Genomic DNA, 14,809 nt, shown 5'->3' on the forward strand with positions numbered 1-14,809 from the left:
TATTAGCAGCGTGAAAACAGACTAATACAGCTGGCAACTCCCAAAATCCAGAAGAGTCAAGGACAGATCCTCCCCTAGCACCTTCACAGGGAGCATGGTCCTGAAGACACCTTCCCTTTGGACTTCTGGCCTCCAGAACTGTGAGGCAATGAATTTCTGTTGTTTTAAGCCATGTAATTGGTGGTAGCTTGTTACAACTGTCCTAGGAAACGTATACATTGGGAATGCAGGAAGGAGGTATGCATAAGGCAGTGTTTGCTTTCGAGGAATCGATAGTTTAATTCTTATTGTCTCTCAAACATGTATTTGATTCTTTTCTTGTCCTGAATTCCACATTTCCACCAGCATCCAAATTATCTTCTGTCCTGAGGTTTTTGCTGTGTAATATTTTCCTGTATGAATTAGGCATATGATTTCCTGAATGCTTATAGATTCAGTGTTTTTGCTGATAAGAGTGTGGAGCGAGGGGTAAAAAGAGGTTTTAAGGCTTTACAAAACACATTAATCAACTAGAAAGCAAAACAGTTTTTAATAAGGCAACAAGAGGTGGTTGCAGCTCAGCTTAGCAAATACTGGCTGTCTACTTCGTACCAGGCAGTGCCTCAGGCACATGGGGAGTAAACAGGGAGTGGAGGAAAAGTCTCTTCTGAACAACTGATCGGCTACTGGCCCTGGCCAGCCAGAATGGACACTGGCCAGGAGCTGAATCTCTGTCTGGCTGCTATCAGCTCAGGATATGAATGTGAATGAGATGAGAAAGGGAAGCTGTGTGCAGACTGCTCTAATCAGAGCCATGAATGTTAGTATTGACCTGTGAACAGGGTGCAGTTGGAATTTCTGGGGTAAAACGTCACCTTCAGCATTTGAAGCAAAGGACATACACGTAGTTTCTCAGTGTGTATTGCCTGGAGAGCTGTCGATTCCAGCCCTTGTGTAGCCTGTGAGACTGTGGCCTTGAACTAATAGATTATCTGCTGAGAGGCAAAATCGCACACCTAAATAGTCATCTCCATAAGTTATGGGGAAGGCAAGAGACTGATATTTATTGAATGCTTTTCATGTTAGGCAGTGAGCTTTATGGCTTTTATGTTGTTACAAGTAACTCCAATCCACTCAGGAATTTACTTTGGAGTCTAGTGAAAGGAGAGACATTCATTTTATTTTATTTTATTTTTCCCCAGTAGCTAGCCAGTTCTTGCCCTGCTCACTGAATAACTCTTCTCTTCTTTATTGGAGTCCAACCTAGGTCTGTTAACGTCCAAAGCTGTTTTCTTCCCTCCACCTTCCTCAAGCTCTGGTGGACATTTTTGTGACTAGGTTTCTGGTAGAATACACATCACTAGAGGTTTTGTCTCTTTTGTTCATTGTAGGTGTCTTATCCTGTGCAATGACTATTTGTTGAATGAATAAACTATGTATTCTTACATCTGGTAGGATGAAACTTTTCTCTTCAAAACTTATTTGGCAGAACATTTGACCTATTCTCACCTATTTATTCTCCTAAGAATAATTTTGTCAATTTTGGGGAACAACCTTGATTATAATTATGTTAAATGTGAACACGAACTTGAGAGGAGCTGACATATCTCTTCTTGTGTGCCTCAACCTTTAGTACCTTACCGCATTAATCACCTTAACAACCCTAAGAAGTAGGTATCATTGTGCCTATTTTATCAGTGACTATGGTGAGATACTTCCTGAAGATATCCTTAACTCCCTAGGCAGAAGTGACCCTCTCATTGCAAATGTGTACAGCCAGCACTCCTTTGGATTTCTCCCATTTAATATTTATTCATTCACTTGTTCTTTCTTTTTTTATTCAGTAAATATTTATTGAGTGCCTATTATATGCCAGGCACTGTTCTAGGTGCTTGGGATGCTGAAATGAATGAAACAGGCAAAACTCAGTCCTCAAGGCGTTGACATCCCAAAGGAGAGGTGCAGACAATAAACAAGTCAGTAGGAGGACAATAAATGTTTCTGATCATGACAATTCCTAAAACAGAAATAAAAAATACAAAAGAAACGGCAGTGAGGTAGGGAGTACCAAGGGAGGTGACCCAAATAGGGTGGTCAGGGAAGACCTCTCACCTTCTCCAGGGGAGGGAGGCCTGGGGGATGGGAAGGAGTCAGCACTGGGGCACCATGACCAGGCGTTCCAGGCAGAGGGACAGCAGGGCAAAGGCTCTATGATAGTAGAGTGCCTGGGCTGTGGGGCACAGCCAGGAGCCATGTGTGGCTGACACACACTGTGGTGAGAGCAAGGAGAGTGACGGTGGGGAGGTTTGGCGGGAGGGGTGACCGGGTTCTTCCAGGCCATGGTGAGGAGCATGGATCTCATTTCATGCACAATGTGATGCTACTGAAGAATCCAAACCGGGCTTGGGCTGTCGGCTTTGAGAAGGTAGGCAAAAGGCAAAGTAATCTCTTGGCCTTGGACCTGTGAACAAACTCAGCACCCTGGAACCAATAGGTTCACACCAAGAGGACACCTTCCTGAGAACTGCAGTGGTCTAATCTGTTGTCCAAAATAACACCTTTCCAAAACCTGAAGTCCCTGGGAGGCCAAATCAGGCATTGGAGAGCAACTTGGTAAACAAAGGGAGGTGAGGCCGCTTGAGCAATGGTTTTTTAAGGCGCTGCTGAGGCCTGACCCATTCCTGCCTGAGGAAATGTCTACCAATCCAGTGGGTTAATCCTTCCTCCACCCTGCCCCACTCATCCCTTCCACTCATACTTCTGTCTTGCTGTTCCTGGAACTCATCTTGCTATTTCATGCCACTGCTGAAGATTTTCCTGAAATCCTTTCTTCTTCTCATCCCCTGGGAAATTTTTGTTACTCCTCATGTATATGCTCAATGTCTTGTGCTTTTCAAAACTTTCCCTGATGGTCCCAAAAGGATGGAGTGGATTCTTCTCCCTGACCTTGTGCCTGACTCTGCCGCTGCACCCATCACCCCCTTTTGATGTCTGCCAGGACCTGGGCATGCCTCTGCTAGGCAGAGGATCCTTGGGAGCAGAGCCATCACATCTGAAGTCCTCTGCTCCTATCAGGGAACTCAGAAAATTTGAGGAGAACAGACCTAAATCCAGTAATGAGAATGCCCCTTTCACTGCTTCCCACGTGTACACAGGCTGCACCAGCACTAAGGGCTTGCTCTGCCTCCCCCTTTTCCGGGCTGATGTCTGACCACTCACCCCATATTTTCAATCAGCTTTCGTCAGGCAGGCTGAGATCGCTGTACAATCACTGAGATCCTGCTTCCCTAGTTAACATCATGTGGCAATTTTATCTCCACCTGATTACATCTAAGATGCTTTGATTGAAGTTTGAATATTTCCAAACAGCTTAAACAAACATCAACAGACCACATTTTTTGTTCTCCTTCTCAGAACCCTGTAGTACTTTCTCATCATGTTTGAAAAACTTCCCAGAGCCCTTACCCCAGCCTGTGAAGCCCTGCATGGCCGGCTCATGACCTCTCCTCTGACCCTGGCTTTCCCACTTTCTCTCCTTCCTACACAGCAGTCCAGCCATCCTTGCCTGCCTGCTACTCCTGGGGACTGTCATGCATGTTTTTTGCCAAGGGCCTTTGCACATGCTGTTCTCTCTGCCTGAAATAACCATCCTCCTCATATCAGCATGGCATCTTCTGTCACTTTATTTATGGATCTGCTCTATTATCCTCTTTTTAGAAAGGCTTGCCCTGACCAACCTGTCTAAAATTGCAGCTCCTGCCCCCAACACAATCACTATCACCTTACCTGATGGAGAAGGAAGAATAACTGCTCCTCAAATATAACTGTGTCTTAAATGTTGGAATCTGTATACATTACACGGCAAAGGGACTTTTTAGATGAGATTAACTGAAGGATTTGAGATGGGGGAGAGCATCCTGGATTATACAGGTAGCCTTTAATGTAATCAGAGTCCTCATAAGAGGGAGGCATTTGGTTTTCTGTTCCTGTGTTAGTTTGCATGGGGTAATGGCCTCCAGCTCCATCCATGTTGCTGCAAAGAACATGATCTTCCTCTTTTTATGGCTGTGTAGTATTCCTTGGTGTATATGTACCATATTTTCTTTATCCAGTCTATTGTTGATAGGCATTTAGGTTGGTTCTATGTCTTTGCTATTGTGAATAGTGCTGCAATGGACATTTGTGTGCATATGTCTTTATAGTATGATTTATATGTCTTTGGGTATCACTTATAAGTGGGAGCTGAACAATAAAAACACATGGACACAAAGAGGGGAACAACAAACACTGGGTGGAGGGAGAGGATCAAAAAGCTACCTATTAGGAACTATGCTTACTACCTGGGTGATGACATAATCTATACACCAGTGCCCTGTGACATGCAGTTTACCTAAGTAACAAACCTGAACTTGCACCCCGGAACCTAAAATAAAAGTTAAATAAATAAAAGGGGATGCATAAGGGTGAGAGAAGATGTGACAACCAAAGCAGAAGTCGCAGTAATATGGGATCACAAGCTGAGGAATGTGACACCTCTGGAAGCTGAAAAGACAAGGAGACAGATTTTCCCCAAGATCTTCCAGAAGAAACACAGTCCTGCTGACAGCAGGATTTCAGCCCAGGGAGACTTCCAGGACTATAAGATAATAAATTGGTATTATTTAACCTACCAAGTATATGGCCATTTGTTATAGCAGCACCTGGAAGTTCATACACCTGGATTTACTTTCATTCATAGAATTTACCACTTTTTTTTTTGGGGGACAGAGTCTTGCTCTGTTACCCAGGCTGGAGTGGAATGCCGTGGTGTGATCTTGGCTCACTGCAACCTCTGCCTTCTGGGTTCAAGTGATTCTTCTGCCTCAGCCTCCCATGTAGCTGGGATTACAGGCATGCACCACCACTCCTGGCTAATTTTTGTATTTTTAGTAGAGATGGGGTTTTGCCATGTTGGCCAGGCTGGCTGGAACCCCTGACCTCAAGTGATCTACCTGCCTCAGCCTCCCAGAGTGCTGGGATTACAGGCATGAGCCACTGTACCTGGCCAGAATTTACCACTTTCTACCATTGAATTGCAGATTTGTCTCCTTGCACCAGAAGGTCAGCTCCCCTGTTGTAGGTTCATTGTGTGTTTTGTTCACTGTTGGTTCCCAGTACGTAGTACAGGGCCTGGAAGACAACATATACTCAGTCATCATTTCAACAAGTGTATACCCACTCAGTAAAAATGTATTTATTCTCCCCAAAATATTTTTTGAATGAGTGACTAATGGAGGCTTTTCATGATAGATGCCTGCCACAGCTTGGTCAGCCCCCTTTCTGTGTAAACATCAACAATTTCCTGTAGAGAGGGTGATCTCATTTCCCACTCCCTCGGAGAGCTCCCTACCCATTCTCCCACTACTCAATGTAGGTCATTCATTCATGCATATATGTCATTATCTTGACTGAGTACTTAACACAGCACTACCTGCCTGGCACCTGGATTCAGCAATGAACAGGACTGTGGCTCTTTCTTAAGGGGTCATCTGGTTACCTGGATTATTTCTGCACTAAGGAGAGACAAACTAAAAAATAATCGCCATCATTATATGCTGATTATATAATAGTCTTATTCCAAGAAAAATCTTAGCAGAGAGATGTTACCTCATGGTACAGATGAAGAAACTGAGATTCTGAGATGTTAAGTGACTAGGTTGAAGGCCCATGGCTGGACCAGGGGATTGGGTGGCCACTCTTCAGTGGCTTCTGTTTACTGAGTTGACCTTTTGCTACGTCACTGTCTGTGGCCCTCACCCTGACATGGGGATGCAGGCATCACTACCTCCATTTTATTAAATGGAAAATCAAGGCTTGGAAGTTAACTTATGTCCTCAGGTTCACACTGACTCAAATAGTGGGGCTGGGTTTAAACCTTTGTCCAGGGAACACCAAACCCTCCTTTTCATCCATGGCCTGACTCTCTCCCCATCAACAGGTAGGACCTCTCTCTGCTGCAGCCCAATGACCGATACCTCAGATGCTTACAGAATCAGGCAGGAAACAGAGATGCATAAACTGGGCCAGGTGTGACAGTGGTGAATCAGAGAGAATATTGTGGAAGGGCATCGCGGGCCCAGATTTTTTTGGCAAATCTTGCAATTTCTTGAGGTTTTAATGTGTTCCCCAAAGTTTATGTGTTGGAAACTAAATTTCTAATGAAACAGTGTTGAGAGGAGAGGCCTAATAAAAGGTGATTAGGCCATGAAATCTCTGCCCTTATGAAGGGACTGCTGTCATTATCATGGGAGTAGGTTAGTTACCACAAGAGTGAATTACAAAAGCAAGCTTAGCCCCCTCTTGCTTCTTTGTTATCTTGCACTCTCCTGCCCTTCTTCTGTGGGATGATGCAGAAAGAAGGCCCTCATCAGATGCCAGCACCTTAATTTTGGACTTTTTAGCCTCCAGAACTGTGAAAAAATAATTAAAAATAAATAAATTACCCAGTCTGTGGCATTTTGTGATAGCAACACAAAACAGACTAAGGCATGTCAGAAACCAGGATTTGGGGGTGACATTGTCTAATTTTTAAATACTGTAACTTATTCAAAACAATTTTAATCATTGGACTAGCCAGACTAAACACACGCATGACCCACCCATGTGCAAACTTGTGCCCAGCACCAACTCTGCAAGGAATGAGCCGCAGGTTTCAGGTTTTTAGGAGGGCAGGAACGGGATGTTTGCTTACTTTTCTTGCTTGATGCCCACAGTGCTTAAATGCATGTGTTTGTACAGGATGTGGACTGTGGTTTACTTTCCATTAGAGATTGTTTGAAAGAGTTACTAGCCATCTTGAAAGTTCACTCTTGGCTGTTTGAATAAACAGCTTCATGAATATTGCAGTGTTGAAAGCGTGCTATGAAATTCATTAGAAATAACTGGTCTAGTGGAAATGAGAAAAGAGCCCACTGGCATGTAAAGTAGGACAACCAGATTTACCCAGTGTGATCAATCACCATCAATAACTAATTAGCACTAATACACTTCCAGATTTATTAGTCGTGGAATATTTTGTCATGATTTAATCAGACCAGTGTTGTATCACAAGGGTGAAATATGAGGAAAAGCCACTAACATAGAATAATATTCATAGCAATACCTAAATGCTTAACCTTTATTAATTAAGACACCATGTACAACACTATGAGGTAGGTGTTGTATTTTACCCATTATATAGGTGTGGAGGCTGATGCACAGAGAGCCTGAGTGACTTCCCCAACATCAGCCAGCCACAGCCACTGAGTGTTGGAGTGAGAATCCAAATCCAGGCAGCCTGGCTCCTATGTTGTTGTCCCAAATAACTCTTGTTCTTTGGCCTCTTAGTAAAATCACAGTGGGGCTGGAAATTTAACAATAAAATAGTTAGCATTTACTAAGCCGCTGCTATGTGCCTGGCTTTGAGTATCAGAAAAGAATGTTTCTGGCTTCTAGTAATAGCCAACCTGACCCACTGAACAAATAAAATTGTTTTGTTATTTTTCCTAATATATTAAGTCCCAAGGTAAGTGGTTGCTGGCCTGTGTTCAGAGGCTCACAAGAAGAGTGGCTTCCCTGCATCTGTCTTGATCCTTTGCTCATGTTTTTGGCTTTATAGTCACAAGATGGTTGTTGCAGCTCCAGATATCACGTCCACATTGAAGGCAGGAAGAAGTGGTAGAGTGGAAGGGCTACTCCAGCTCAGTGTGCCCCTTTCGTCACATACACAAAAAATGCTTTCCCACAAATGTCTCCATCTCATTGATTAGATCTCATTGATTAGATCTGGATCACAAGGTCACTGCTGGCTGCACAGTGGCTGGAAAAGTGGGGAACACAATTGTCCGGATTAATTAGATCGGTAGTTCCCAAAGTGCAGTCCCAGAACCATCAGCACCACCTAGAAACTTCTTAGAAATGCAAATTCTCTAATGCCTCCTTAGAAATTCAGGAGGTGAATTCAGGAGGTGGTACACACTGATCTCTTAACAAGGTTCCAGGTGATTCTGAGAACGCCACTGGATTTGATCAATTATGACTTTATTGGGGATGGGCAACTTATCATTCATTGCCTGGGGCTAGCCACAGTGATCCCTAAGGAGAGCTGGGTTTTTGTTATCAAGAAAGAAGGGAGAATTGAGCCTGGCTGAGCAAATAATGCCGCCAATGTGTTGTTCCATTGTCTTCATGATGCCTGGCAAGGCAGGTGCCACTGTCCTTGTGTTTTTGGCAAGGACACTGACACTCCTTTGCCTTTGCAGCAGTGCGTTTCCCATTTCTACCCTAGTGGTACACTTTTAGCGGTGTAACCCTTTGCAACTCTCTCTAAGAGTCTGGTGGTGAGATACCACTTTTCAAGAATGTACTTCACCTCCAATCCAATCACTCTGCTAGCCCAAGCAGTGCTTGTGGCTTCCTCAGATGGAATGGGTTCCTGATCAGAAACCAAGGGTGCCAAACTGGTTTTCCCCAGACTGGGTAGTTTTCAAGGACGCAGAACTTCCCATACTAAAACCAGGAAGATTCCAAGGAAACCAGGACAAGATGGTCACCCAAAGAAACCACTCTTCAACCCTCTCACACCCCCCAGCCAATTCTTCCTACTCTGAGCAAACAACCTCACGTGACAGTATGATTCTAGGACCCATTATTGGCTTGACATTTTCATTGACTGAAGCCATTTTAATCTGTTCATCAACCAAGTGTTAACTTTTCACTTATTCAAAGTGTCTTCTTTTAGGTGCTATTATGTCAGTATCAGTGTAGTACACCCCAGGGAGATGCCAAATAAATAGGAACCACCGGCTGTGTGCTCAAAGTCATCTAGATCCAATCTAGTCCAATAAGCAGACAAGCATTCATTAAGTGCCTTTTTGCCCCATACATTGTTAGTTTCCCCAAAAGAGCCCACAATTTTGTAGGGGATATGGATGACATGGGTGAGTGGGAATATTTACAATGTTATAACACTAATTATTAAAGTAATAATGGCTTTTGGCATTTGACCATTTGTTCAGTAATTAACACCTCCCTCCAGTTAGGAGACAAGACAGAGGAGGAGGTTGATAGAGAACCAAGTCTCACCTCTACAGCGATAAAGCTGTGGCCAAGGAATGTAACTCAGGAAGGCAGTAATCATGTGCTCCCTAATGCTGAAGCCCAGAATTAGCTGGACTTTCCCACCTGGCCAATGCTAAATCTGGACCCCACAGACCTCTCCTCATGGCAGCTGGTCCTGAAAAGCTTCTGGCAAGAAGGAGCAGAAGAGAGGCCACTCCCTAAAGTCAGACTCCACAGAGAGGGCACAGTGAGCATCAGTATGCTGGTGCCATTCCTTTTCCAGTTCACCACTCGGATAACTTGCACCACCTTGGATGGGGCAAGAGGCCACGGATGTGTAAGGTATCCCAACTGGAAGAAACCAGAAAAGAGGGAGGGGAATTGCTCCTCACCCCCAACACAGAGCTAGCACTTTTTGAAAGGTTCTAGTGTGCCAGGCATGATTCTGAGCTCTTTATGGAAGGTAGGCCCCATTTTCCCTATTTTACAAATGAGATAACTGGGGCACACAGAGGCTAAATGATGCCGTTAATGACACACTGACTGAGTAGAGCTGTATTGTGGACCTGAGCAGACTGGCTCCAGGGAATGTTCTCCCAAACTGTTAGATGTCTACAGAAGGTTCTGAGTTAACTCTAAGGAAAAAAAATGGTTAGTTGGGGGTTGGGGAAAAGCTTCCCAAGACAGCAAGTGCATGAGCTGTGTGTCAAAGGCCAATGAAAAGTTTTTCCCAAAATAAGGGGTGTTGGAGAAATGGTCTTGCAGGCAAGGGAAACAGCAGCATGAAGAGATGGTGCTGTTCAGGGAACCCATGATGTTCATTGCTGATTTGAGGACCCGACAGTGGTACCTGCCCCGTAGGGACCTCGGGAGTTTCTCGATAGGACATGTGCATTTCTTAGCATGCTGCTGGTTACATAACAAGCTGCAGTCCAAGCTCATTGCTTTTTTTCCCTCTTCTCTGACCTTTGGTGAATGAGTAAGAAGTGAAAATATGAAATCTCTTTCTTGGCAAGTTATCCTGAAAGGAAATAAATCTAAATCAAAGAACCAAGGTTTTAGTAAGTTAACCATTAACTCCGTCTCTCTATTCTAAGCACGTTAGGCATTCGACCGCACGCTGGATTCTGACTTTGGCTTGGCAGGGACACAACTCAGCATAATTATCCTCCATTGCATAAGTTTAATATACAAGGAACTAATTGTATTCATTTACTTCCTCACATCCTTGCTTCCATTATGTGGTGAACTAATCAATTCACTTCATTTTTTTTTTTGTAAATAACATGTCTTTTCTAGTTATTGGAAACGGGCTGTAATTCAATCTAATTCAAAAATATTTACTAAACACTTATTATGTACCAGGAGTTGTGTTTGGCACTATGAATATGGAGATTAGTTCATTCAATCATTCCTCCTGTTAATGAATATTTATTGAATACTAACTGTGTACTAAACACTGTGCTGAGTGCTAAGGGTACAATAGAAAAAAATAAACATGGCCCTTGAACTCAGGGAGCTTAGAGTCTAGTAGGGAAAAGTGAACTTAATGAAATATACAAAGGTAAAATTACACAAAGCGATGTATTTTGGGGAAAGTTCCACAGTGCCATGAGAATGTATCGTAGGGAGCCAGACGTAGTCTGGAGGGTGAGGGCAGCCTTCTGAGGATGTAGAGAGAACAAGGGTAGGGCAAGGAGGAGAGCACTCAAGGCCTGGGAGTAGCTGCTCTCACGTGTCTGGCATTCAGTAGGTGATGGGAGTGAGCAGGGAAGGGAGGCAGGAGAAGCAGCTGGAGCCCTGCAGCCCTGGGGAAGGATTTCCTTTTTTCCACTGAGAGCAATGGAGGGGACATCGGAGGGGAGGAAGCAGAGGACAAGCAAGATCACTCGGCTCCTCACACATTTTCCTGAGTGGAAGAGTCAGGTGAGGATGTTGGGAGGCCACCATAGTGGTCCAGGAGACAGAAGATGGTGGATTAGACCAGAGCAGTGGCCATAGGGGTGGACAGGTGTGAGACACTGTGCAGAGACAACATGGAGCTACCTGATGAAAGATCGGATATGGGGTAAGGGGAGAAAGGAGTCAAGGATGAGTCCCAGGTTTTGCACATATAGGACCAGTGAACGTTGAGACCACTCACCCTGCATTCTGCTTTGGATCTGTTGAGTTCATGGTGGCTTTGGAACCTCCATGAGGACCTGAGGGCAGGCATTGACACATACAGCCAAGGCTAGAGACACCTTGGAGAGCCACTGCCAATTAGGTGGTCATTGCAGCCTTTGGAGCCCATGACAAGAGAACGGTTGTAGGACAAAAGGCTTGACAGACTCTAGTGTTTAATGCCTGGGAGGACAAGGCTGAGTGTGCAGAAGGAAGTGAAGCATGAAGGGGAGAATTGAGAGAGTGAACAAGTCAAAGGAGGGGAGGATGTCCATGGGATTTACTGGCAAGGCCGTACATTGTTGACCTGTCTTGATGTAGGGAAGCATGTAGAAGCCAGGCAGAAGTGGGGTAGAGAGTGAAGCAGCAAGACTGCAGAGCCTCATCAAGAAGTGTGGTGTGAAGGGAAGGCTTCAGATGGACAATTTGTGTGCTGGGGAAAAAATAGAATGTGCTGCAAATTCCCCTGTGGATAAGGGTGGAGGGCTGCTCTGGCAAGTATAGGGCACCTGACCCAAGAGCCTTTGGAATAGGTGGGTAGGTACATAGGTAAGGATATTCAAGGAGCAATACCAGGTTTAGCAAATCTGACTTGTTTCCTTTTTTGTTTTCTTTTGCAGTCAACTTTGACCATTTTCAGATTCTGCGGGCCATTGGTAAAGGGAGTTTTGGAAAGGTAAGAATATAAATGTCTGGACCACTGGGCTTAAGTATGTGTGTATATTTGTGTGTCTGTGTGTTGGTTGCTGGGCACTGGGAATGTTCTGTTTGACAGTAAGATTTCGACTTGACAAACTTGAAATGTGAAACGAAGTCTGAATAGTTTCCTTTCGATCTGGTGTAATTTTCTTCTGAAAATTAAATTACCACAACAGCCCTGGTTTAGGTGAATGACAATGGTAATTATTTCAGGATTGCCAATGCCGTTTGTTCCTTGAGAATCTAAGTGAGGAAAGTTGAAAAAACACCCATAAACATCACAAAGGCAGCTCTTTCCAGCAACATAGACGTTTGTTGTTTTGGAAAGTTCATATTTGTGATCTTTGACTATTTCTTTTGAAAGGGTATAGAAGGCTAGGAGAAGATGGCAGGAGTTTTTAGAAAACAAAAATACTCCCCCAATCAAGCTCCAGTCTGTTCCCACATACTCAGAAATTTTTTTTTGGCAATAATTGCTTTGAGTACCTATTGAATGCCAGAGATATTCTGTTATGTTTTTTTCATAGCTATTGTTATTTCCATTTTACAGATGGAAAAGCCTAGATGTGAAACATAGTCTCTGTAACTCAGAAAGATGGAGCAGGTTACCCTTGGCCACATAGGCAGGAAGTGTCAAAACTGGGATTTGAGCTGAAGACTGACCAGGGACCTGCTGTTTCGGCAACCCATACTGTTGATGAGACTATTTAAAACTCATAGAGCTAAACTGAGGCGTGTGACTTAAGAAGTTGGATAGACCCAGACAACCTCCCTCCCTCCCTCCTTGCCTAGTTTTATTGATCCAGTCCATGCATGCTAATTGCGTGCAAACTCTGTACCAGGCACTACTTTAGACTCTGTTGATCAGTAGTAACCAACACAGATCCAAGTGTCTTTTCTCATAGTGCTTATATTTAAAAAATGAGAGAGATGCGAAACAGATAATTGTATACCTTTATGGTACATTAGATAATGATAAGTACATTAAAATACAGTAAGGTAAGGGGAATATGGAGTTATGGGAGAGTAGCAGGGAGAAGTTGCTGTTTTGTAGAGCTGAGCTATCAATAGGGTAGCCACTAACCACATGTGGATATTTAAATTTGAATTAATTAACATTAAGTAAAATGGTAACAATTCAGTTCCACAGCACAGTAGCTGCATTTTAAGTGCTCAGTAGCCACGTGTAGCCAGTGGCTACTGTATTGGAAGCTCAGGTTATGACGCATTTCCATATCATAGATGGTTCTGCAGGACAGTGCTCCCATACAGGGTGTCAGGGACATCCTTGATAATAAGATGACATGTGAGCAGAGACCTGAAGGAAGCAAAGGAGGAAGACAGGCAAGTTCCAGGCAGAGGGAACTTCAAGTGCAAATCCCGTGGAAGGGAGTGTGCTCTGTGTCTTTGAGGGGCTTCCAGGCAATGGGAGTGGTGCAAGGTGAGGTCAGTGAAGTCGGCGAGGCCCAGGTCTTAGAGGACTTCATCCATGTGGTAAAGGCTTTGGCCATTTCACAGAGTGGGAAGAGAAGGCTTGGGGGTTTCTGGGGGAGGAGTTGCATGATCTGTTTGTAGAAGTTCATAGAAGTTCACTTTGGCTGCCATGTGGAGAATAGCCTGGGAGGGGCCACAGCAGCAGCAGGGAGCCCTGTGGGGAGAGGAGGTGGTGGCCTGGGGCACATGGCAGTGCTGGGGGTGGTGAGAAATAGTCAGATTTTGGATATATTTTGAAAATGTCACCAAATCAAGTGGTCCGTAGGTATAGGGGTTCTCTGCAGTAGCTCAGAGTCTGTGTGATGTCATCACAGGTCTGGACACTTTTCATCCACCCTCTCCACCTTCCTCAGTGGGATGAGATTTTCTCCTCAGGTTTCCTATCTAATGGTTTAGAGGGTGCCGACTTCTGTGTATCACATCTTCACACAACTGCTCCTCACTTGTGTGACTTCGTTAGAGAGGGACTTCCCCCCAGAACCTCCCCAACCAACCCCCGTTTTATTGGCTATAATTGGTCACATGACCACTGCTTGCTACTGAGGGAAGCATCTTCCGTCTTCAGCCTGTAGCTGGGAGACGAGCTCTTCCGGTAGAGAAGGGCAGGAGGATAGTTTGGGTGGGCACAGAAAAGTGCCCTTGGGAATGTCCAATATACTAACTATCCTTGTGCTTGCTGCTTGGGGAGCAAAGTTGAGTAAGAAGTGGTCCCTACTGACCAGAAACTCATCCTCTTATGGGGTAGACGGTTGTATGGACCAATATATTCAACGGTCAACTCTATTCCTGGGAAAAATCTCTTCTTCCCTGGGGAGTATTTTCTGATGATTTCTGCTTCTCTTTTGCTTATGTGGACCTTCTTACAGAAACCTTTCTAAACATGACACATTTGGGATTAATTCACTAACCAGAATGACATTGAGTTGTACCAAGTTCTGCAACTTTAATTTGTCTTTTCTACACAATCCAGACTTCACTGTAGGCACATGGAGGCACCACAGAGCTTCTTGCCTTTTCAGAATCTCGTTCCTGAGTTCCGCTACATGCACATTTAACAGTGTTGGGCATTTATGTTGTCAAGTGAATTGGGTCACTGGATAATTTACCAGACATTCACTGGGCCACTGAAGGGGCCATGTGCTGCATTAGACACTGTTTTCCTGACATGACTTGGAACTTGCTGAGGGCAGAAATCTTGTTTAAAAATCAGACATAAAAAACAGTAAATTATGACACAGTATGTGATGGTTAATTTTATGTATCAACTGGGCTAGGCCGTGGTGCCCAGATGTTTGGTCAAACCTCGATCTAGATGTCACTGCGAAGGTATTTTTTTGGATGAGATTAATGTTTAAATCAGTAGACTTTGAGTTAAGAAGTTGATTCTCCACAATGT

At 44.1% G+C, this 14,809-nt stretch overlaps 1 protein-coding gene across 5 annotated transcripts in view; it reads left to right on the forward strand.

The window, feature by feature from the left end:
* Window positions 1–14,809, forward strand: part of STK32B (serine/threonine kinase 32B) — a 445,681-nt gene that overhangs the window by 76,676 nt on the left and 354,196 nt on the right. For 4 of the 5 annotated variants that reach the window (XM_016951222.4, XM_024356003.3, XM_016951221.4 and 1 more), the window contains exon 2: window positions 11,841–11,896. In XM_016951222.4, the coding sequence (XP_016806711.1) occupies window positions 11,841–11,896 (56 nt within the window). Of the gene's footprint in view, window positions 1–11,731; window positions 11,754–11,840; window positions 11,897–14,809 lie in introns of those variants that run through there. The other variant, XM_063809329.1, reaches the window with a different exon arrangement.

This window comes from Pan troglodytes, chromosome 3, assembly GCF_028858775.2.
Source record: "Pan troglodytes isolate AG18354 chromosome 3, NHGRI_mPanTro3-v2.0_pri, whole genome shotgun sequence".
Classification (NCBI taxonomy): Eukaryota; Metazoa; Chordata; class Mammalia; order Primates; family Hominidae; genus Pan; species Pan troglodytes.